The 22,227-nt window shown below is 40.7% G+C and overlaps 1 protein-coding gene across 3 annotated transcripts in view; it reads left to right on the forward strand.

Annotated features, from left to right (window-relative positions):
* Positions 1 to 3,371: 3,371 nt before the first annotated feature.
* The window catches only part of trappc8 (trafficking protein particle complex subunit 8), a 30,411-nt gene continuing 11,555 nt past the window's right edge, over positions 3,372 to 22,227 (forward strand). For 2 of the 3 annotated variants that reach the window (XM_029148305.2, XM_055507647.1), the window contains exons 1-14: positions 5,649 to 5,930; positions 6,825 to 7,034; positions 7,680 to 7,769; positions 10,944 to 11,118; positions 11,669 to 11,822; positions 12,603 to 12,684; positions 15,612 to 15,874; positions 16,078 to 16,193; positions 16,507 to 16,657; positions 19,461 to 19,561; positions 19,706 to 19,811; positions 19,971 to 20,102; positions 20,272 to 20,496; positions 21,360 to 21,465. In XM_029148305.2, coding sequence (XP_029004138.1) covers positions 5,774 to 5,930; positions 6,825 to 7,034; positions 7,680 to 7,769; positions 10,944 to 11,118; positions 11,669 to 11,822; positions 12,603 to 12,684; positions 15,612 to 15,874; positions 16,078 to 16,193; positions 16,507 to 16,657; positions 19,461 to 19,561; positions 19,706 to 19,811; positions 19,971 to 20,102; positions 20,272 to 20,496; positions 21,360 to 21,465 — 2,068 coding nt within the window. In that variant the 5' untranslated portion in view covers positions 5,649 to 5,773. Of the gene's footprint in view, positions 4,137 to 5,648; positions 5,931 to 6,824; positions 7,035 to 7,679; positions 7,770 to 10,943; positions 11,119 to 11,668; positions 11,823 to 12,602; positions 12,685 to 15,611; positions 15,875 to 16,077; positions 16,194 to 16,506; positions 16,658 to 19,460; positions 19,562 to 19,705; positions 19,812 to 19,970; positions 20,103 to 20,271; positions 20,497 to 21,359; positions 21,466 to 22,227 lie in introns of those variants that run through there. The other variant, XM_041070173.2, reaches the window with a different exon arrangement.

Raw genomic sequence — 22,227 nt, forward strand, 5'->3', positions numbered from 1 at the left:
AATATGTACATGTGCATATTATAAATATTATTATTATTATCATTTTATGCCCTTTTTTTCTTGATACCCTGTACAATTCCTTTGCTGTCTCCTTGTGGCTTTTCCAGCAGTTAAATTTCGCCTGGTAGATCAGTAAAGTTTTATCTATCTATCGATAATATAAGATAAGATAAAACTTTATTAATTCTGTTGTTTTCAGCAGCAAGGAGACATTGAAAAATACAGCAGATTAAAACAGGATACAACAGAAAAGACAGAAGTATTGACTGTGCAAGAAAAAAATAAACAGCTAAAACTTTTAAATAACAAGTAAACTTTAAAAGGTAACATATTGTGCATATTTACAGTGGGGCATACAGCATATTTATGGGTGGCAGATGGATGGTTGATGAGATATTGCACGTCTTCAGTTACACACAATGTAAAATAAGACATATTGAACGTTGATATTTGATTATGTTGAAAAATATTGTGAGTTACAGATTGACTGAACACACCTGGTCAAGGTAATCAGTATTGGCTGGGATAGTGAGAGTTGGAAAACCAGCAGGACAGTGGCTCTCGAGGACCAGGGTTGGCCACCCCTGCGGGGAGGAATGACCTGTGATAGCGCTCCTTCTTGCAGTAAAGCATATATTTGACTTCTTTCAGTGACTTGAACTGCTGTTTAGGTGGGTATAAACACGCATCGCATGTAAAGTAATTAAATTAGTTTTTTATTTAGAAATAGAATTTGTTCTGAGAGCTGTTGCCACTAATTACAACAACTAAACACTGAATGCTGGATGCATTCACTGTGAAAAAAGAGCGAAGATAGCTGTTGCCAGCTCTCCACTAATAAAGATTAGAAAGTCAATACAGGAACTAGGAGCTATATTAGGAACTTAAATACTAGTAACACATGTGACACTAATTACAACACAAGAACTAAAACAGGAAACCACATGACAAAACTTAAAGTGTTGTTTTTTTAAGAATGAGCGAGACAGCGACTCGCTGATCCACACCACCAGGATCTACAGCTCGGACATTGGGATGTCATTCGGACTCAAAAAATATGGGAGGATGGTGACAAAGAGAGGCAAGGTAATCCACACAGAAGGGGTCTCACTCTCAGAAGGAACAATAGCAGACATTGAGGACAATTACAAGTACCTTGGAATACCACAGGCGAACGGCAACCTTGAACAGGCAACAAGGAATGCGGCAACAGCCAAATACCTCCAACGAGTAAGGCAAGTCCTAAGAAGCCAGCTCAATGGCAAAAACAAATCCCAGGCAATAAACAGCTACGCCCCGGCCAGTGATCAGATACCCTGCAGGAATAATAAGGTGGCCAAAGGAAGAGATACAGACCACAGATGTTAAGACACGAAAGCTCCTCACCATGCATGGAGGGTTCCACCCCAAATCCAGCACCCTGAGACTGTACGCTAGCCACAAGGAAGGAGGCCGAGGACTAGTGAGCGTGAGAGCCACTATCCAGGATGAAACATCCAAGATCCATAAGTACATCAAGGATAAGGCTCCGACAGATGACGTGCTGAGTGAATGTCTCAGGCAGTGGAGAACAGAGGATGAGATGCTGGAAGAGGAACCATCATGGGAGGACAAGCCCTTGCAGGACATCTGCGCAGAGTATGGACTGGAGACCCCAAGGTCAAAGTGGGAAACACCTCCCAAGGTGGTAGAGAACGAGTGAGCAAAGATCCTGTGGGACTTCCAGATACAGACGGACAGAATGGTAATGGCGAACCAACCAGACATTGTGGTGGTGGATAAAGAGCAGAGGAAAGCCGTAGTGGTGGATGTGGCAATACCAAATTGGAGGAGTGGCTACAACAGATCCCTGGAAAAACATCCGACATGTCAGACCAGAAAAGTGCAGTCCTAGGAACAGCATATACTGTGCAGAACCCTCAAGCTCCAGGACCAGCGCTTGGAAAAAGGGGATGAGACCACCCGCGTGGGGCGAGAAGGGAGTTTATATTCATCCTAGTATGCAAACTGTTTTTTATTGTTATTATGAAGAGGGCGGTTCATATTACAGTAAGAGGTTTGAATAATACATATTTCTGTAAATAATTGAGATTTCTAAGTAATGCCTAATTAGTCTGCAAACGTGATTTCATTTAAGTCTGCGAGGAGAACCATATGTAGCATATAAAGGCTCAAATCTGATTCCACATCTCCTCTTCACAATGGCATGCCCATTTTTGAATGACGTACTAGATGAGGAAGCGTTAATACCCAGAAGAGCATTCAGGCATGAAAGAGTATTCAGGGACAGGTCTGATCTACTGGCCTTTGCTGATGACTATCTGTCTGAGAGGTATAGGTTCTTCGGTGAGGGCATCCGATATTTGTGCAGGTTGCTGGGTCCAAACATACAGCACAGGACAAAATGGAGCCATGCTCTCACTATCCCAGATGGTGTGTGGAGCTCTGCAATTCTTTGCAAGTGGCATGTTTCTCTATTTAGTTGGAGACACCGAGAACCTCAATAAAGGCACAATTTGCTGCACAATAAGAACCTTTTGTCTAGCACTGAAATTACTTCCTCACATTTTTATTACCTTCTCTGGCCACGGAAGACTTGTTCACATCAAGAAGGAGTTCTACAAGATTGCAGGTAAATGTCATGAATACATATTACAAAACAGTGACACAGTTGGACACTCAATATTCTGTGTTACAGCTTTTCCTAAAGTCAAGTCAAGTAGACACTACCAAAGACTCTCACTAGATAAGAACACATCAAAAGATTTTCTGAGCTAGTTCTAAGAATGATTTTATATTCACGTCCCTGGTGTGCTGCTAGGTGACAAAGGCTAGCCTGTGACACATTCCTGCTGACACTTCTGGCAGATCCCCAACCTCAGCACAACAGGCCTATAACCACGCCCATGCGAGAACCAGGGCTCGAATTAAAATTACTTTTGGGTTCCTGAAATTACGCTTTCAGTGCCTGCACCACCGGAGAGTCTGCCCAGACAGGGACGTGAGCTGTGACATGACTGTGGCCTGTACTGTGCTTCAAAATATTGCCAGCCTGGGAAAAGAGAGAGAGCCCCAAGACTTGTTAATGAAATTGACCGGAATAATGTAGCCATTTTTCCAGATGACAGAAATGGTAAACTGGTCAGAGAACAGTACATTCTGAATTATTCCAGTTAATTGTTTTGATGTAGCCTGTCCTTAAATAAAGGATAATGTGTCACTCATTCATGTGTACTCTCCATTTTCTGAGAACTACTAGCACACACTGTCTGATTACATCCTGTTTCACTTTATTGAATTGAAGTATATACACTAGTGTTCAAGACATCCACAATAACGACAGAGCACAACCATTTCAGGTTTCATTCATTTATTGTGTTGTGGTCACTTTTTAGCTTGGAGCTTTGGAGAGAAAACAATAACAGTGAGTAAATGCAATGTGTTACAGTCATGGTTAGTGTGAACTAAAATCACTTACGTCTCTTTCTAATATCTAGATTTCCAAATCCAAAGTCCAAGTACAAATAACCTTTCTCTACACTGAATTATCATCCATTACAGAATGTAATATTTTGCCATCTCCACGGAACTAACACAATACCTCAATCCTCCAGTGACACTATCTCCTCAACTGCAGAAGTACCTTTCACCATTGCAGATGTGCTTGCCTCCTATGGGGTGCCAAATGTAAAAGTAGCACAGATAACTAGTTTTCTCACATTTAACTAAATGACACATGTTTTTTCACATTTAGTTAAATGTGCAAAAGTCTAAATGTAAATGTTAAATATAAATGTAAATGTTAAATATAAATGTAAATGTTAAATGTTAAATGTAAATGTTAAATTTTCGCCGAGTGTAAACTGAATATTCATGAATGGGCAAGTAGACTCCATCCCTACCGTCAAACAACGTGGACTCAAACACGTCAAACAGTACGCATAGCTCCGCCCACATCTGACTCTGGATCGGTGCACGAAAATACTGGAGAGAAGCCTGAAGTCGAAGCCATCATGGCCGCCAGCTCCGACTCCCTCCCGTTGGGGGAGATTGAACGGGCTGTAACGGCAGGTGTGCGGGCTGAGGCTCCGCTTCAAACTGCCGTTCTGTCGTAAACACCATTAATGAGGAGTCAAGTAGGTTTAAAAAGAATATTTCTGTGGCGCCGGTGGAGAATTAGTTGGCTAACTTTACTAGCTAGCCGAAGTTACGTCCAGGCTAAAAACAAAAGTTTCCAGATCAGATGTGGGCGGGGTTTGCGCGCACTGTTTGAGGCGTCTCTGATCTGAGACTAGCGCTGTTTGAGGGTAGGGATGGAGTCTACTTACCCATTCATGAATATTCAGTTTACACTCGGCAAACATTTAACATTTACATTTACATTTAACATTTAGACTTTTGCAAATTTAACTAAATGTGAGAAAACATGTTGTGTCATTTAGTTAAATGTGAGAAAACTAGTTATAGGTGCTCCTTTTACATTTGGCACCCCATATGCCTCCTGCCATATTCAGTAGAACTTGTATTGACAGCTGTGACAAGACCAGTCGCCGGACTTTTCACACTAAAACACCGAAGAGCAATAGAAGCGTAACATCAACAAACATTTGTAACTCTTGAATGACTGGCGGCTGTGTTTTGACACACATGGAGACTCATATTGTCAACATTAATCAAAGTAACAATGATTTATTTAGCTAAAGCTCGCCTCGTTGCTGACAACTGTCAATTACGTTACGACACATTACGTTTGGGAGCCGCTAAAGCTATGACAGCTCAGTCAGCTCGCTACCGCCGGTCAAGTACAAAATCACCTGCCTCCAAAGCTAAACTTTCGGGGCATCCTGCTTCATTAGGAGTGCAGCGAAATCACGACTTTGTCGAAGCCTGCACTTCATGCACGGACCATTTAATCGGCCCGCTATAGTTTGCCATGCTTTATCTCGTTGTTGTTTTATTATAGCAGCGGTTTTTCCCTTTTTACAAATGATGTCACGGACCTCATCGTAGACTTCCATTAGCAGCTGTTGCTAGGCTTGCGAAACGTATGTCACACAGCTTTTCTCCATTGCGCATCCATAATTCTGTGATCGATCTCGTGGTCTTTTTAAGAATGCCGTTAGCACGCAGCTACTATGTACAACTATGTACACCTGGCTTGATCTAGCTGCGGTTTCTCATCCTGGCTCAGCAAACGTGCAACGGGTTAAGCACTAGGTCAAGCCGCGCCTGCTCTTTTATCCCGGCTTTATTATTCCTACTTTTGTGCAATAGCCCCCATCTTATTTGCTGTCGGCATTATTTTCCTCGGTTCCTCCTGTTCCGCGTCTCGCGCATTGTCACTTTCACCTACAGTATGTCGCCTTTCGATATGACGGGGTTTGATGTGCCGTCCACCAAAGCGCAACTTCTCGTTTTGGAGCTTACTTCCGCTTTTTGTCAAACAGCTCGCCATAATGTCTGCAGCTTTTGGAAACGTCAGAACGATTCGACTTGATCGCTGCGCTTCGTCTCTTCTTGTTTATTTTTGGTCAATGTCAAAATAATAAAGTTAGCAAATTAGCTCTATATAAAACAACGTAAATAGGCTTTAGTTCAGCCATGACGTCAGGCATCACCTGACCGTGACTTCTACACAGGAAGTGGGTTGGCGAATTCAACATGGCTGTTGTCTGAAAATAGCAGAGTTGACTTTTGCAATGAAATAGGTTATCTTAAACTACGAGTAAATTTCCTTGCTTGTTCTGTTAGCTGCGTTTGACCTTCTTTCGACATGGCCAAATGTGTTCAATCTGTGCAGGAGTTCGTTCAGGACTCTTTCGTTCCGATGGTAGCTGTCTTATGCAGTGAAGAAGCTGAGAGAGTGACTCGCAAGAACAACCTGAATTTTGCTGAGCTGTTGAGGCCTTTCTGCAGACTAACGTCCGAAGGTAAAAGCTGATATTTAACGTTATAATCTACATTTACCCTGCATCTTCAGTTACCTAGCTATCAGGAAGCGAGACATAGTGATAGCAAAGATCGTTAGCTTAAAACCGGTGTTTCAAATTTACTAGTGACCACGTTAACTGGTGACTAACTTCCGAATACATCAGTGGTTGCTCTTAGTTACGGCAAGTGTTGTCCATCGACAAATGTCGATTTGTCTAAACAGATGCAAGTAAACAGTCCTGAACTACCAAATTACTTTTGGTACCTTATGCTGTTTTTGTGGGGGAGTCTGCTGGTGAATTGCCTCCATCTGTCAAACGTGCGCTTTCTTTGGGTTTATAACAAGCATCACTTGTCTATTGATGCAGGCAGTGGTCGTTTTAGCTGCTTCCGTAACTATAATGCGAGCACCGTTTAATTTAATTCGAAACACCAGGCGCAGTCCCTCTTTTGCTTTGATAGGAGGGACTTTAGGTCCAGAGTTTACGTTTAAGTTCCGAGGTAATTTGCTGTAAGACCTGAACCACAGCAAACGGCTGAACGGACAGCAACAACATATCTCACTCCTTTAAATCAACCAATAAATCACCTTCAAGCAATTAAAATTCCAAACGCATCATTAACTATGTGACTACAGCGTATAGTATACTAGCCCAGTATTACTTTCCTATATGTTAGACCTTGTAGAAACCTTATCAACAACAACCTATTTACAGAGGAGCTTGTGTCTGATCCAGACACATGTTCCAGCTTTAGTCCAGTGAAGAGAGGGTATTTTTTTCAAATGGTTTTATAATGTTCATGGTATTCATATACTGATACACCACAGTTTTGAGATTGGTCATGTCATTGTGACAAATTACCAAAAATTCATTCTCCTCTTCATTCTTGAGGTCACATCCGGGACCCCAACAACCAGCTGCTGATTGTAAAAAACCTGCGTGTCTGTGTCAACAATTTGAGTCCGAATCCGAGCACAGCTTCTGGTGTCCTGAATCCCCTCCAGCGCAGGGTTTTAAACGAGGTGGTGTTATCTTGTCAGTCACAAGAAGGCACTCTGAGCAGCGTGATCACAGCAGGAGACTATCACCTCAGTGTTAGTGGTAAGGACCAGAGTTTAACTGGTACAGAACACTACATTTCACTTTGACTCGATATTGTGTCAGACCACAAAAACACTTATAGCAATCTAATTGCTTTAAATATGCCTGTGTTTGTTTTATATTTGTGTGGCTATTAAGATTATTTTCAGGCTTTTTTGTTTTTTTCTGTTAATGTGGTTGCTGTTTAATAAAAACATTTATTGAGATTTACAGGCTTCTTAAGTGGTTGATGTAATGGTTTCTATTAAGTACATAAACTGATCAAACTATCACATTTGGATAAGTACAGTACATTAACTTGTAAAATACATTCTAATATAAATTAGTTAGACAAAATGTGTGTACTGTGAAGAACCTATTATTCTTTCTGAGTCACACTACATGTACTGCCATGGTCATGCCATGTATTTATAGCTTATAGGGCTGCTAAACATTATAATCGTTACTATTATCACCTTCTGATAGAAAAGGTAGTGTCATATGTCAACAACCCCAAATGCATTTACACATGACAGGTCTGGATTAATATCTGTTTACACTATATTGGAATTGGTGACTGAAAATGTCCATGTGCATCACTTAAGAAGACAAACTGGCACTCTTTGGATGAAGTCCTGTCTCATTGTGCCTTCTCTTTTTTTTAAGCAACCACTCCCTGGTTTGAAGCCTACAGGGAGAGTTTCCTGCAGTCCATGCCTGCCTCTGACCATGAGTTTCTCAATCACTACCTTGCTTGTATCCTTTCAGCTGTGCATACGTGTTGTGAGCATGCTCTAATACTATGGTTGTTAATTCAATTCAATTTTATTTATATGGTTACAGTTCACAATAGGGTTATCTAAAAGGCACTACACAAGGTAAGGCTTAAGACCCTACACAAATAAACCCAGCAAATCCCACATACAGTAAGCTTTTAACTGTAATTAATTACAATTTGACAGCAATAATGGAGAGGAAAAACTCCCTCTCCAACTAGGAAGAAACACCCATGAGAGTCATGCTTAAAGCAATACTTTACTGCTGAAAAGCAACTTGTTATAAATATATTTTACATTTAATGAGCAAAAATGTGCAACAACCTTTAACATTGATGGTCTGTGTCCAGGGAAAACAGGGAAAGCAGAAGTAATATGTGTCGTGGCTAAAAAGGTTTATATCCTACAACACCCAGAAAACATTGCACTCTGACGAATCACCTGAGCTGCAGTGATTGGACCTATCAGTAGTTTAGCTCCACCCCCTCTCAGCCTGTTGTTTGGGCAGGCACAGAAAAAAACAGGAAGCACTAGTTGTAGTCTGTGAGCACATGGCAATTAATCCCCTGAAATGTCTCAAGGGACTTTTCAAGATTCAAGAAGATTTAAGATAAAAAAAAAATGTATTAATCCCAGAGGGAAATTATTTTGCACACATTGATCGCTGTCACAGTTGGAGGTACACGCAAAGATGGTAGGCAGTTTAAAAATAAGAATGCTAACACATCTACACCCACTCACATCTAATTACTAGCTAAAGTTTTATTATGCATGTTATTGCATGGATGAAGATCAACCCTTACAGACAGAGGAGGAGTTGTACAGACTGATGGCAACGGTAGGAATGACCTCCGGTGGTGTTCTGTGCAGCACCTAATACTGGTCAGCCTCTGGCTGAAGGTTCTCCTCTGTCCAGCCACACACTGGGATAGAGAGGAGTTTGACCAGCATCCTCCTCTCAGCTACAGCATGTAGGGGTCCAGCTCCACCCCCAGAACAGAACCAGCCCTCCTGATCACTTTGTCCAGTCTGTTACTGTCTGCTACATTCATGCTGCTGCCCCACAGACCACAGCCTAAAACACTGGACCCACAGACTCATAGAACATCCTCAGCATGGAGCTGCACACGTTAAAGGACCTGAGCCTCCTGAGAAAGTACATCCAGCTTTGAGCCATCCTGTACACAGCTGAGGAGTTCTTTTTCCATTCCAGTTTATTTTCCAAGTATACTTCCAGGTATATAGGACAGTACTCCCAGATTTCCTAAAGTCTATCACCAGCTCCTTAGTTTTGCTGATTTTCAGTTGTCCACACCACCTTGTTGCAGAGGAATAAATGATCTGCATAGACAATATAGAGGAATTTGAGTGTCCCTTCATTCTTAAATACTGTCCACCATTGTTTGGGTCAATGCCCATTGAAAATCTGTGAAGTTTTTCTTTGATGTGGCCAGCCATCTGGCTTGATCAGATGGGGTGAGGGGATATAGACACAGAAAAGCACAACAACAATGAGCAGCAACAGAGCTCAGGCAGGATGGTTGGACCAGAGACTGGGCACAGGCTCTGAGTCTGATGATGCCTGTAAGTGAGGACAGAGTGGGGGAGAAAGAGAGTGGGAGAAGCACAAGTCCTGGGGACAAAGAGAGAAGCTTAGTTAAACACGGAACAATGATGGGAGGTTATTGCATAGAGAAAAAAGGGAAATAGAGGAGCTCAGTGTATAAATTAAGTCCCCCAGCAGTCTATGTCTATTGCAGCTTAACTAAGAGATGGTTCCTGTGACTAACAATCATTGCCAATGACCTGAACAAACTCTTACCATAAGTTTATTAAAGAAGGAGGTTTTAAGTCTGATCATAAAAGTAGAGTCTCTGTCAGTTTCTCAAACCTGAACAAGAAGCTGATTTCACAGGAGAGGAGCTTGGTATGAAGTAGTTTCTTTGCATTGCTCTGAGAGAGGATGCATGTAATTTGAAATAGGCAGTTCCGGAGATTTCTTTAATATATGATGTAAAAGAGACATCCTGGTCAAATAGGACACCAAGGTTCCTCACAGAATCTGAAGCTAATGTCAACCTCCATAACTATCTGATTTATTAGTGTCTCTGTGACCTTTAGGTCCAACTGGTACATGGTCAATTGGTATATTCATAAAGAACGTGACATCACTAATGCTTTTGTGCATCTGATCCAATCCTAGATAGAGAGAAAATATATTTTTATGGTCAACAGTAATTTTATGTGGGGTTTACCTTAGTCTTTCCCATAGTTTATGATTCATTGTTCAACCACTAGATTTTAAGAACACTGTTTTCCGCTCTTGGTCTACATAATTTATTGCTGCCCTCGTAACCTGGCGCTGGAAAAGCAGCTGAACATGGATGGAATGCTTTTAGTAAAACTCCCACATAAGAACTGAAGGCCAATCAGATTCTGAAACTTCAGTTTATAAAAAATCTTTAAAATCCAGAGTGCAGCTGATATAATCCATATCATAATAATACATAATATTGGTAATAATTTCAAAGATGGTCAGACTGGAATGAACTAGATGAGGATCTTGACCAAATTAGATTGTATGTAAACAACAATTGTAAACAATTAAATAATTTAAATACCTTGGTCTGTGGGATGTGACAAAAAAGCATAAATGAGGTGTAACAGAGTCCAGAATGTCTAAATATAGTAGCATTTACAGAAAAGATGATGAGGGATTTCTTCCCATTTAATTTGATCATTGTTTTGATGTTTGTTTTCTGGGTTAGTGCATAAATTCACTATAGTTCAAAATCATGGATCAGAAGTTGATGCAGACAATTAGAAAATTGCAAACCAATGCTGTTTTTCCTTGTGACGTTTTCCTTGTTTCCAAGCCTTCACAATAATGTTAACTTCACAAGAATGCAGATTTCTTATGTTATAAGCATAGGTCAAAGTTAGTTTCATAACAAATGCTAAGCTACACACTTTTGAATTTAGGAAAAGAGACACAGTGAAGACTCAAGGGCTTAGTGAAATTGAAAACTTGATTTCCACATTGTGATGTGTTTCTGCTTTTTCTCATTGCCATTTAATCGAGCTTGTTGAGTGAATCGTCTTTGATGGAGTCATATGTTTCACATGTTTGTCCTTGACATCCCGGTCATGACAGGCCTGCTGGTGGTGTCCTCCACTGAAGCTGTGCCGGTTGAGCAGTTCCTCAAGCTTTCTCAGGAGCAGCACAGAGTTCAGCACAGTGGAGAATACACCTACCCTAAGTGGTTTATCCCCAACACGCTCAAGTACTACGTCTTACTGCATGACATAGAGGAGGGAGAGGAACAGAGGTACTGATGAAGATTCACTATGTACAACGACCTTAATACTTTTGATGAAATCATGTTCCTTTGATGAGAAGTATCAAGTTTTTTGACTCCTATAAGCATGTGTTCAGATGAACGTCAAGTTCCTGTTTATGTGATCTATTTATATAACCATCCCAGCAACTTTCTTTTGACACTTTATCAACAAATTTGAAAAACTGTCTTTATTATTTTAAAGTTTTTCTAAATTTTCTTTAATTTCCTTAATTTTCATGTGGGGCTTGTCGGACATTTTGATTATGATTAGAAAAACAAATCCAGTATTGGTAATAAACTGATGAACAACTTTCACAAAATTTTTTGTTTTGTTTTGTCTTGTTGACGTATACTGTAACAAAGGTAAAAATAAGCAAATGTTGTGCAAGTCAGATGTTTCTTTGACCCCAAGAAAATGTTACAGTTGCATCATTGTTGTCCTTCTACAGGACTCTACAGTGGAGTGATGCTTGAGTGTGTTGGCTGGATTTAGTAAGTTATGCATGTTGATTTATCTCCATTATGTCTTCCTTTCCAGAGCAGATACTTTGTATGAGGACATGAAACAGAGATACGGTTCTCAGGGCTGCTATCTGCTAAAATTCAACTCTCGCAAATTCTCAACTGAAGACGAGGAACAGATTCCAGACCCATGGAGTCAATACCTGCACAGGAATTCTCTGCATAACCAGGTAAAGATTAACTTTGAGTATACTATCATTAAGTACAGCTATGGACTTAATAACTTCAGCATTGGAAACAATCGACAGAAAGGCAAGATACTAGTACAAAGCAAACCTTTTTTTATATTTCACATACTCTCTCACATGGATTTGACTAACCATAGGACTCTCAACCATCTAATCACGATTCTAGTCATCAGATGAGCTCTAGCCCAACAGAGTCTGGATAGTCTTTGAGTATAATCATTTACAGACACTTTTTGGGAATCAGATCAGTTACCTGTTTTAGAACAAAAATATAAAGGCCCTGTGCCATCTGTGGTAGTGTGGTCTAAGGCACCGAATTAAGGCTCTAGTTTCAAATCTCACTGCTGCCAGTTTCACCCATACATAATCTCTAATTGTTTAGATGATCTGTCACTGCAAATTGCTGTGTAAATTAGAAATTCAGTGTTGGATCTATAAATGCACCACTGCAGACATTTGTAGTTCTTTTATCACAGTGAGCCATAACAATTAGTTTCCACTGCCAAACTCTGAGCTATACCTGCATATACCTGCGTTGTTCATACACTTCTTTGTGTAGTAGGTGTGTGTGTCAAGGATTTAAATGGAATTTCCTTCTACTGAACTCTGTGTTTTAGAATGGGACTTATAATGAAGTTGGTGATAGCCATCAGTCAAAACAGTTTTTCAGACACACTACAAGTTCAGTAAAGGAAGGCTGATGGAAAGCATGAATCAGCCAGTTCTTAAACCACCTCATTAAAACTGTAACCTGTGTTCCAGGACCTTATCGGTGAAGTAGCTCCAACTTCAAATGAGGAAGACAGTATGGGTGAAGTAGACTGCCATCACTCAGCAGAGAAAGGTCAGTCAATGTGTACCTTTTTGAATTTCAGACCTCATCACATTTTATAATCATTATATATAATTATAATAAGAATGTCCTAAAAATACAATTTAATGTACATAAATATGTTATGTCATCATATCAAAATGTGTCACAAATGCTTAGATTTGTAAACTTTAACCATTTAACAGGGCAGTAGCAAGTGTACAGTAGAATAATGTTGTTTTGCAAGTAAGAGGGAAAACACACTGGAAAAAATACCCCCCAACCGCTAGATCATCCACCCATGAATCAGTCTTCAGCCTTATCATTGGGCAGTAGTCTAAGCAAAGAAACCCAGTCTCCCTAAGCCTGGACCCTTTCTCCAGCTTTTCTGTGGGATTCCAAGACAGTATCAGACCAGCTGAGAGACATTGTCTCTTTAGTGTGTACTACTTCACAGTGCCTGGAATGCTGCCTCCTCTCCATGTGACCTTCCACACTGCAGAGAGAACTCATTTTGGCTGCTTGTATTCAGGGTGTTGTCCTAATTATCATAGCTTAGAGTAAGAACATAGAGTGATTGGTAAATCGAGAGTCATTTCACTCTTTTTCCACCACAACAGACCGATACGCGGCCACATTCCTGCCTCTCATGTACTAATCTGTCTAATAAACTCACATTCCTTTCCTACTTCACTCAAGAACAAGACCTCAAGATACAAAGAAATCATGTCCTTAGACTTGAACATTGAGTTTCAACCAAGCTGCTTAACAATTGACTGCAAACCAACCCAAGTGTATGTCAAATGACCTGCTCGTCAACAAAACTGGTGTTGACAAAGATCAACACTTTCTCTCAGAGGTTTAGAAGGCTGGAACACACCATATTGTCCTTCTAGAGAGAAACTAAAAATCCGGATGTGCAGTCCAGAGGCACTGTCCCAGCCAGAAGTATGTAAACCAAGACAGTACCACAACATCCGGAGATTAGATGTACTACTGTTTCCAAACCAATTCTGTGACCTCAGCTTGAGTGATGGACATGTCCACCTCGGAGTGCCATGCTTCTTCAGCTGAAGACATGTTGGAGGGATTGAGGAGATCCTCAAAGTAAATCTTCCAAAGTGTGATAACATCTCTTTTGCGGTCAACATTCCCCCATCCCTACTGTGAACAGTTATGGTAGAAAACTGTGTCAAAGACGACGAATGGCTTAACAGAATTCAGCCAATAGTTCTTCTCTATGGACTGCCCCTACACTGTGCAACTGGGTTCCTATTATCCATCAGCTGCTTAAGGAGTCCAAAAAGCCAACCAAGCTTGATAAGGAGGACTACATCAGCTTGATAGAATGCCCTCCTTCCGGTGTCTTTCATGAGAGGCATTAGCGGGGCTGAAACCCAAAATCCCCAGGGCCTCCCTTGGAATCTTGCAGAAGCTTTGCCAGAGATCAGTCACAAAGTCACTTCATTCACCCAAGTGTCTGAGACCTACGGCTGAAGGTCAACTGATGTGACAATGAACATTGAAAGCAGTTTTGCTAAACAGGTTCAAGAATAATTAAGTTTTATTTAATAACATTGAAGCAATGAAGTAAAAAATCACAGCTGTCCTCAAACCAACGTAGGAGCTAGATGGGAAAACATACATTGTAATACATAATAAAAAAACACTTTGGACCATAAATGCTCTGTATCCAATTGTGTTAAGCTATCTTAATCAATTAGCACAGTTAGAAATGCAATTACACACAAAATAGCTCTAAAATGTTCATTAATTCAATAATAACTGACGTTGTTACCACTTTCAACTGGAACTTAACCTAAATACCATCACTGTATTCCTTATTATTTTGCCCAATATACTGCTTTTAACTTTGCTTTGCTGAACTCGCTACAGTTTGCTTATTGACCTGACAACAGGGTAGGTGACACTATGCCTATCTCACCTGAAGTCCTTTGGGAACACTTTGAGCGTCATTTTTTTGACTTCTCCAGTGCTTTCAATACAATCCAGCCATCATCGCTGAGGAGGAAGCTGGAGGTGGCAAGTGTAGACCAACATCTGGCTCCTTGGACCATCTACCTAACAGAGTCGCATCCACCTGCTGAGGAGACTGAGGTCGTTTTGGTGTGTGCAGAGGGCTGTTATGGACCCTCTATGACACTGTGGTGCTATATGGAATTGTGTGCTGAGCAGGGGGCAGTAAAGGCAGAGACAGGAAGAGACTGATCAAGCTGGTTAAGAAAGCCAGCTCTGTCCTGGGCTGCACACTGGAGTCCATCGAGGAGGTGGCAGACAGAAAGATCTTGGTCAAACTAACATCCATCATGGATAACGCTCCCACCCCCTGCACCACATTGTCGAGGCTCTGAGCAGCTTCTTTAGCACAAGACTGTTACACCCCCAATGCAGGAAGGAGCGCTCCCACAGGTTATTCCTCCTCACAGCCATTAGAATATATAATATATCACTGCAGTGATACACAATGTGCAACATTGTCTGCCACTGTGATATGCTGCTTTTGGTTTTGCTAGATGCCTTGTTCTATTACTGTTGTATGTACAAGTATTACTTAGTACAAGTATGTACAATTATTGCTGTTGTTGTTTCCAATTTTTGTCCTGTTAATTATCATGCTGCTGCAGAAAACACAAGAATTTGCCCATTGTGGGAATAATAATATCGTATACTATCAGTTTGTAAAGGCCCCCGTATTCAACTGAGCGCCCCTACTTGTCCTTCTGCCCCTGTTGTTCAATTGGGTTCATTTGTAGAAAGAATTCTGATGCTTGATTGTGAGCCTCACCCCCAGGCAAGGCTACAGGCACGTGGCCCCATCTTTGCCATGCCAGACAATGTCACTCCTGCCATTCCATGCCTGTGGATAAAACACTAAAACCTTAGCATGTTAGCAATACTTGCGAGCGTGTGAGTTTAATGCTTACCCTGTTTCCTACCAGGTGCAGTGACCAACATCCTGGACAACCATCCACTCCAGCTGGACACACCGAACAGCTCAGGGAGTCTGGAAACTCCCAGTGGAGTCAGCACTACCCTAAAGAAAGGAAGTAGAGATTGGGAAAGTGTGACAGGAGCTTCAGGGAGTCATGGAACATGTCTGACCCTTAATGACCATGATCGTATTAGACAATTCATCCAAGAGTTTACCTTTAGAGGCCTTCTGCCACACATTGAGAAGAACATCAGACAACTTAATGACCAGGTATTAATACAAGCTGTAACTGTTCACAGACTAGATCACTCCGGTGAATGAGCATTTTGAATTGCCAGAAATTCCCTTTCAACATAATATGTATTAAACATTAATGGCATTTTTATAACAGTCATTGGGCTCTAATATTCAGTAACTGATATTCCACCACATCTTCTCAGCTCAAGGAACATAATCTGCCTTTCTCTCAACAGCTACTTTCAAGAAAGGGTCTAAGTCGCTCGCTGTTCACTGCAACCAAAAAGTGGTTTGGTGGAGGGAAAGTGCCAGAGAAGAGTGTTAATGAACCAAAGAACACATGTGGCCTTCTGTAAGTTTCCCCGACATTCTTATCAGTATAATTACAAAGATGTGCAACACTGGTATAAAAGTATTTCCTGGCATTATATCGATAACAATAGATATTGCCATAATATAAAGCTAGTTTATGCTCCAGAGTTTGACAGGCTAAATTACATTCACCTAAATGTGTGTTTGTGCTGCTACCTTGGCTGGTATAAATTTGTGATGTGAATTTGTAAACTTGTGATTTGACATTATTTTTAGATCTTCGATACAATACATCATACTACACCATAGAAACTGTGCATTGCTCGTCTGACGTTTCTTATCTTTGATGTCAGATACCCCCCAGAAGCCCCAGAGTTGCAGATCAGGAAGATGGCTGACTTATGCTTCCTGGTTCAGCACTATGAGCTGGCCTACAGCTGTTACCACACTGCCAAGAAAGACTTCCTCTCAGATCAGGCTATGCTATATGCTGCAGGAGCACTGGTAGGACACAGACACACTACACACACTTATTTATTTGTATATATGTGCACTGTGTCCATGCTTCAGCATAAATGGTAATCTTGGTTTGCACCACCTAAAGGGTAACAACTGTGTTGAACATTTAAAAATGTTAACTGTGGTTAGCAAGGTTAGAATCACACACATGCACTGATTATGTTTAGAGATGCATGATCATGACTGCTCTGTGTGTCATCTGCATTTTGTAGGTTCTATTGGACCACATATACTGAATCAGCATCTAAATCCAGCTTCTACGAGGCTTTTAGAGTTACACAGTGCTGTAAGATAACACAGGATACAGTACAGAAACTTTGAACATATCTGATATAAATCGGAGGTAGGACAACCACTGGGACTATCTCAGTGGCAGCATTTCATGAACTCATAAGAGATATGAAGACAAATGTTGCTGAGTGTCTGAAAGGTTCACGAGCAAAGTACATAGCTATACAGTAAATGAAGTAGTGTAAGTGTATGATGGCTTGGTGGTTCAGTAGGTAGAATGTTAGTCTGGTACTTCAACAAGACACTACACATTAACTACCAGAGCGCCCCATGTGTGACTGCTTACAGCTCCCCCAGTGAGAGAATGGGTCAGATGCAGAGAACACAGTTTCCCCAAGATAATCAATAAAGTTTGAGTCCAAAATGTGCACGCTTGTATATAATGCAGATATATACAGGTGCTGGTCATATAAATAGAATATTATCAATTTCACTAATTCCATTCCAACAAGTGAAACTTGTATATTATGTTAATTTATTACACACAGACTGATTTGAAATGCTTATTTCTTTAATTGTGATGATTATAACTACCAACTGAAGTTGATTAAAAACCCCAAATTCAGTATCTCAGAAAATTAGAATATTACTTATTACCCATACAAAGAGAGGATTTTTAGAAATCTTGGCAAACTGAAAACTATGAACATGAAAAGTATGAGCATGTACAGCACTTAATACTTTTAGTTGGGGCTTCTTTTGCCTGAATTACTGCTGCAATGCTGCGTGGCATGGAGTCCATCATTCTGTGGCTTCTCAGGTGTTATGAGAGCCCAGGTTGCTCTACTAGTGGCCTTTAGCTCTTCTGCATTGTTGGGTCTGGCCTATCACATCTTTCTCTTCACAAGACCCCATAGATTTTCTACCACACCTTCTCCCCCACCAGGCCACGCCTCTGCTTTGGACCATGCCCACTCCCTCTCTTTCCCTCAGTAGACTCCTGGCAATCAGCCCAACTTGCCACACCTGTGCTTCCCCTCTGCCCATCAGCCTCTGCTGGGTCATTGCCGCCACTGCTTTTTCTATAGACGTGGACTTTTGATGGTCACTGCCGCCGGTTAGTCATGCGTTGCTCGTCATGTAAGACATGCACAGGCACCTGTCAATTATCCATGCTGTGCAGTAGCTTTATGTGTTCAGGCCATGTCTTAGCCTCTATTAGTGATGAGTAGATGAGGCGTCATTAAGCGTTTTGACACATTGCAAAACTGTATTCATACCTTGTCAATACTGTGTCACTGAATACTGACACCTGCTGGACCTTAAAAATCTCTACAGGCAATTTAGTTGACAGACTCAGCTGACAGTGATTTGACCTAATATATACAATAATATAATTTGAGTCATTGTATTTTATATAGTATCATTTCTTCTTTTTTAAATTTAAAATAGCTATTTTTAGATACAGTTGCAGAGATCTTATAAGGAAGGCCAGAAGAGGTTTGGGTAGATTGTGTTTTGGTTGTCCCAGTATCTCATAGGATTCTGGGACCTGGCATTATTGCCCGGGTATCGCTGCACCTCCTGGATGGCATCAGCTGAGGCACTTTTGTTCTACCTGCCCATTTCAATGATGATATCTTGCCAAAGGTTGTCTTAAAAAAACAACAAATTATTACACAATTTACAACAAACAAGAAACAAATAATGGCTGCAGACAGCTGCTGTAAAGACAGTTTCCGGCTGGGGATCATTTGTGTGTCCAATTACAGACGCACAACCTGATCGCAGTCTACTGACAACCTCATTGCAGTGGGAGGAACTGCAGGACCAGAGTGATATATGTATGTGTGTACATGCGTCCATGCATTTGGCTAGAGTGGAAAGGCCATTATTTGATTCGTTTGCTATGGTTCTGTCTATATTTTGAAAATTCTTAAATAGAAAGCTGCATAAAACTAAGGCTTTTATGAAATCATGAAATAAACAAATGCTTAGAAACACACAACCCAAGTGCCAAATTACGCTATAATATAAGGCACATATTGGTGATAAGTTAAGAGGCTCTTGGGGCTCCTTCTAAGAGAGCCGAGCCAAAAGAGCCGGACTTTTATCACTATGTGGCACCAGGTGTCTTCAATATTGGACCTTTTGACAATATTCTAACTTTAGATACTGAATCTAGGGTTTTCATTAGTTGTCAGTTATAATCACCACAACTAAAAAAATAAACATCTGAAATATATCAGTGTTTGTGTAATGATTGAATATAATATATAAGTTTAACATTTTGAATGGAATTAGTGAAATAAATGATATTCTGATTTTTTGTCTAGCACTCCTACATGTACTTTTACTTACTTTTTTGAATGGCGTTGTTTAGTTGCTACTGGTACTAATGTGAACACATACAGAGTGGCTCCAGCACCACACAGCTCTTCCAGGGATCAGCAGCTCAAATGATTGATGGAAAATGTTGTTTTAAAATAATAGGTGGATCCTTTCTGTTCTTTATAAGAACTACCTGTCATCTGTTCTCTATCTATACCTTCTGTAGGAAATGGCTGCAGTGTCGGCCTTTCTGCAAGCTGGAGTCGCAAGACCGTATCCAGCCCACTACATGGACACTGCAATACAGACATACAGAGAAGTCTGCAAGTATGACCATCAAATAGGACTTTTGTAATGTTTACAGCAGGAATCATACAGACACTGGAGAAATTACTCCATTTTTTAATATTGAATTAATTATTCTTACATTTCTGTTCTGATGACATCTCTTTGTCTTTGTGCCCTGCTCAGAAACATGGTGCTGGCTGAGCGTTGCACTTTATTCAGTGCTGAGATACTCAAAAGCCAGGGAAAATACTCAGATGCTGCAACACTCCTCATTAAGATGACAAGCGAGGTGAGGAAACCCTTTGATTGGGGCTTCATATGTACGGAACTGCCCTAGGTGCAGTACACTCCAGGACATAACGTACAAGAGAAACTAATGCTGTTTCATTGTACAGCCACACATTGCATTTTAACTGCAGTGCTCATTTTCTGACCTTTTGTTGTGCAGGACTCTGATCTGCGTAGTGCTCTGCTTTTGGAACAGGCAGCCCACTGCTTTATTAATATGCGGAATACTATGGTGCGCAAGTTTGCCTTTCATATGATTCTCGCTGGCCATCGTTTCAGCAAAGCGGGACAGGTACATTTTAATTTACTGGAGGTGGAGCTTAAACTTTTGATTGTGATCTTTATGGGATAAATCCCACTTTCTGGAGCTTAGAATCTTCCTAACCTTGCCAAATATCGAATCTAAATGTAAATTTAAATTGTTTGTTATTTCAATAAAAAAAGGATTTCGCTTCTTTCAGAGGAAGCATGCGCTGCGTTGTTACTGCCAGGCCATGCAAGTGTATAAGGAGAGAGGCTGGTCTTTGGCAGAGGACCATATCAACTTCACAATTGGTCGTCAGTCCTTCACACTCAACAAACCAGAGGATGCTATCACAGCCTTTAGGCAGATCCTGACCAATGGCAGCAGGCAGACTGCATCGCAGCAGTGCGCCTTTCTCAGAGAGTATCTGTATGTTTACAAGGTAACTATGCCTGCACTCAAGCTTTGTAGTGAAGTGTCATTACCTCACTCTCCAGCTTCCTTTACTTAACAACTAGATGCAATTACCAAACCATCTTATATTATATGAACCAAGCACTCATTTGCATAGTGACGTCACTAAGTGACCTTTGGCCACATACATTCACTGTCAATGTTTTTTGAACTGTTTTTTGTTTGTACTGCATATCCAGTCATTGTAGTCATTACACCAGGCAATTCTTAAACCTCTGGTAGCACTGTTCTGCACGATATTCTTAAGATGCTTATTACAAATGTTTAGTTTTCTTCAGGTAGTTCAGCATTTTCCTCTGTCTGTGAGGAGATCAGAGGCAGGGTGGGTATCAGAATGCAGAAAGAGAAGTTACTCACCGTAAGTAGCTGGAGCTGGGAGATGTAGATCAGTAGCAAAAAACACTTTAGCCATCTGTGACCTGCTCGCTGTGAGAGTGACAGCGAGTCCAAAAGTCTTCCTGAGTAAAACATAAGCTGTGTAAAGTCACACAGTGAAAACATCTGTTTTTCAAACTCTCATGTAGGGTAAATGACATGGCTGCTTAATCGCAGACTCTTTAGCACAGATGGTATAAAAGAAGCAGTCAGGTAATGAACTCAGTAAACTGAATGAGCCTAGAAATTAGGCTTATCAGCTGAAGGTCAAAATAAGTTGTTTCACAATAGGTTTCTTCATTTGTGTGTTTTAACTTAGCACATCATTACAATATAGCATTTGATGAACATGATTACTTTGTGTGAAATACAAAATAAAGTATTTATCATTCATACAAACAAGTAATACGTTCACATAAAAGTTGATACAAACAACTGTTGTTGTGGGGTTTTCAGAATGTGATGCAGGAAAATGAAGCCAACCTCCCTCAGCTGCCTCTGCCCTGCATCATCAGCTCAGCAACACGGGTCTATTTTGGGCATGAACGGCGCCTTGCAGAAGGTAACACATTAACTATTAACTAACACATTATTAACTAATAGGGATCTCCTCTAAATCTCACTAAATCAAACATGGTACGATAATGGCAACTTACTGTGGCTGTGACATCACCTATGTAGACAGTAAAACTTGTATGCAGAGTTTTATTTGATTTAAAATATAAAAATAACATAAATGTATATTTTACATTTTATCAGCAAAAATGTGCAACAACATTTAACATTGATGGTCTATGTCCAGAGAATACAGGGAAAACCGAAGAAATATGTGTTGTGGTTAAAATGGTCATATCCTACAACACCCAGAATGCATTGTGCTCTGACGAATCACCTGAGCTGCAGTGATTGGACTACCTGCGTTTAGCCAGTAACAGAAAGCACACTTGTTGTTTGTGAGCACATGACAAAAAGTCCTGAGATGTTTTGCTGAGGAATAAATGATGATTTCTCTGCATAAAAAATATGCAGGAATCTAATTGTCTTTTCATTCTTAAATATTACCTGCCATCGTTTGGGTCAACCCCCTTTGAAAATCTGTGAAGTTTTCCTTTAAGGATGAGATATTAAACAAAACCTCAGCCTGTGTTCCTAATCCCTTTTTCCAAAAAATCCCCCTCAGAAATGGAATACAACCCATTGGACAACGACATTAACAGGGAAGCTTCATGGTAAATGGCCCTGCACTTGTACTGAGGCACTTCTGCTAGGGACGGCAGTGGCTTAAGAGGTAGAGCTGTTACCATAGGGTTGGGTCATGAGTCAG

Source organism: Betta splendens, chromosome 4 (genome assembly GCF_900634795.4).
Source record: "Betta splendens chromosome 4, fBetSpl5.4, whole genome shotgun sequence".
In the NCBI taxonomy this organism is placed as follows: Eukaryota; Metazoa; Chordata; class Actinopteri; order Anabantiformes; family Osphronemidae; genus Betta; species Betta splendens.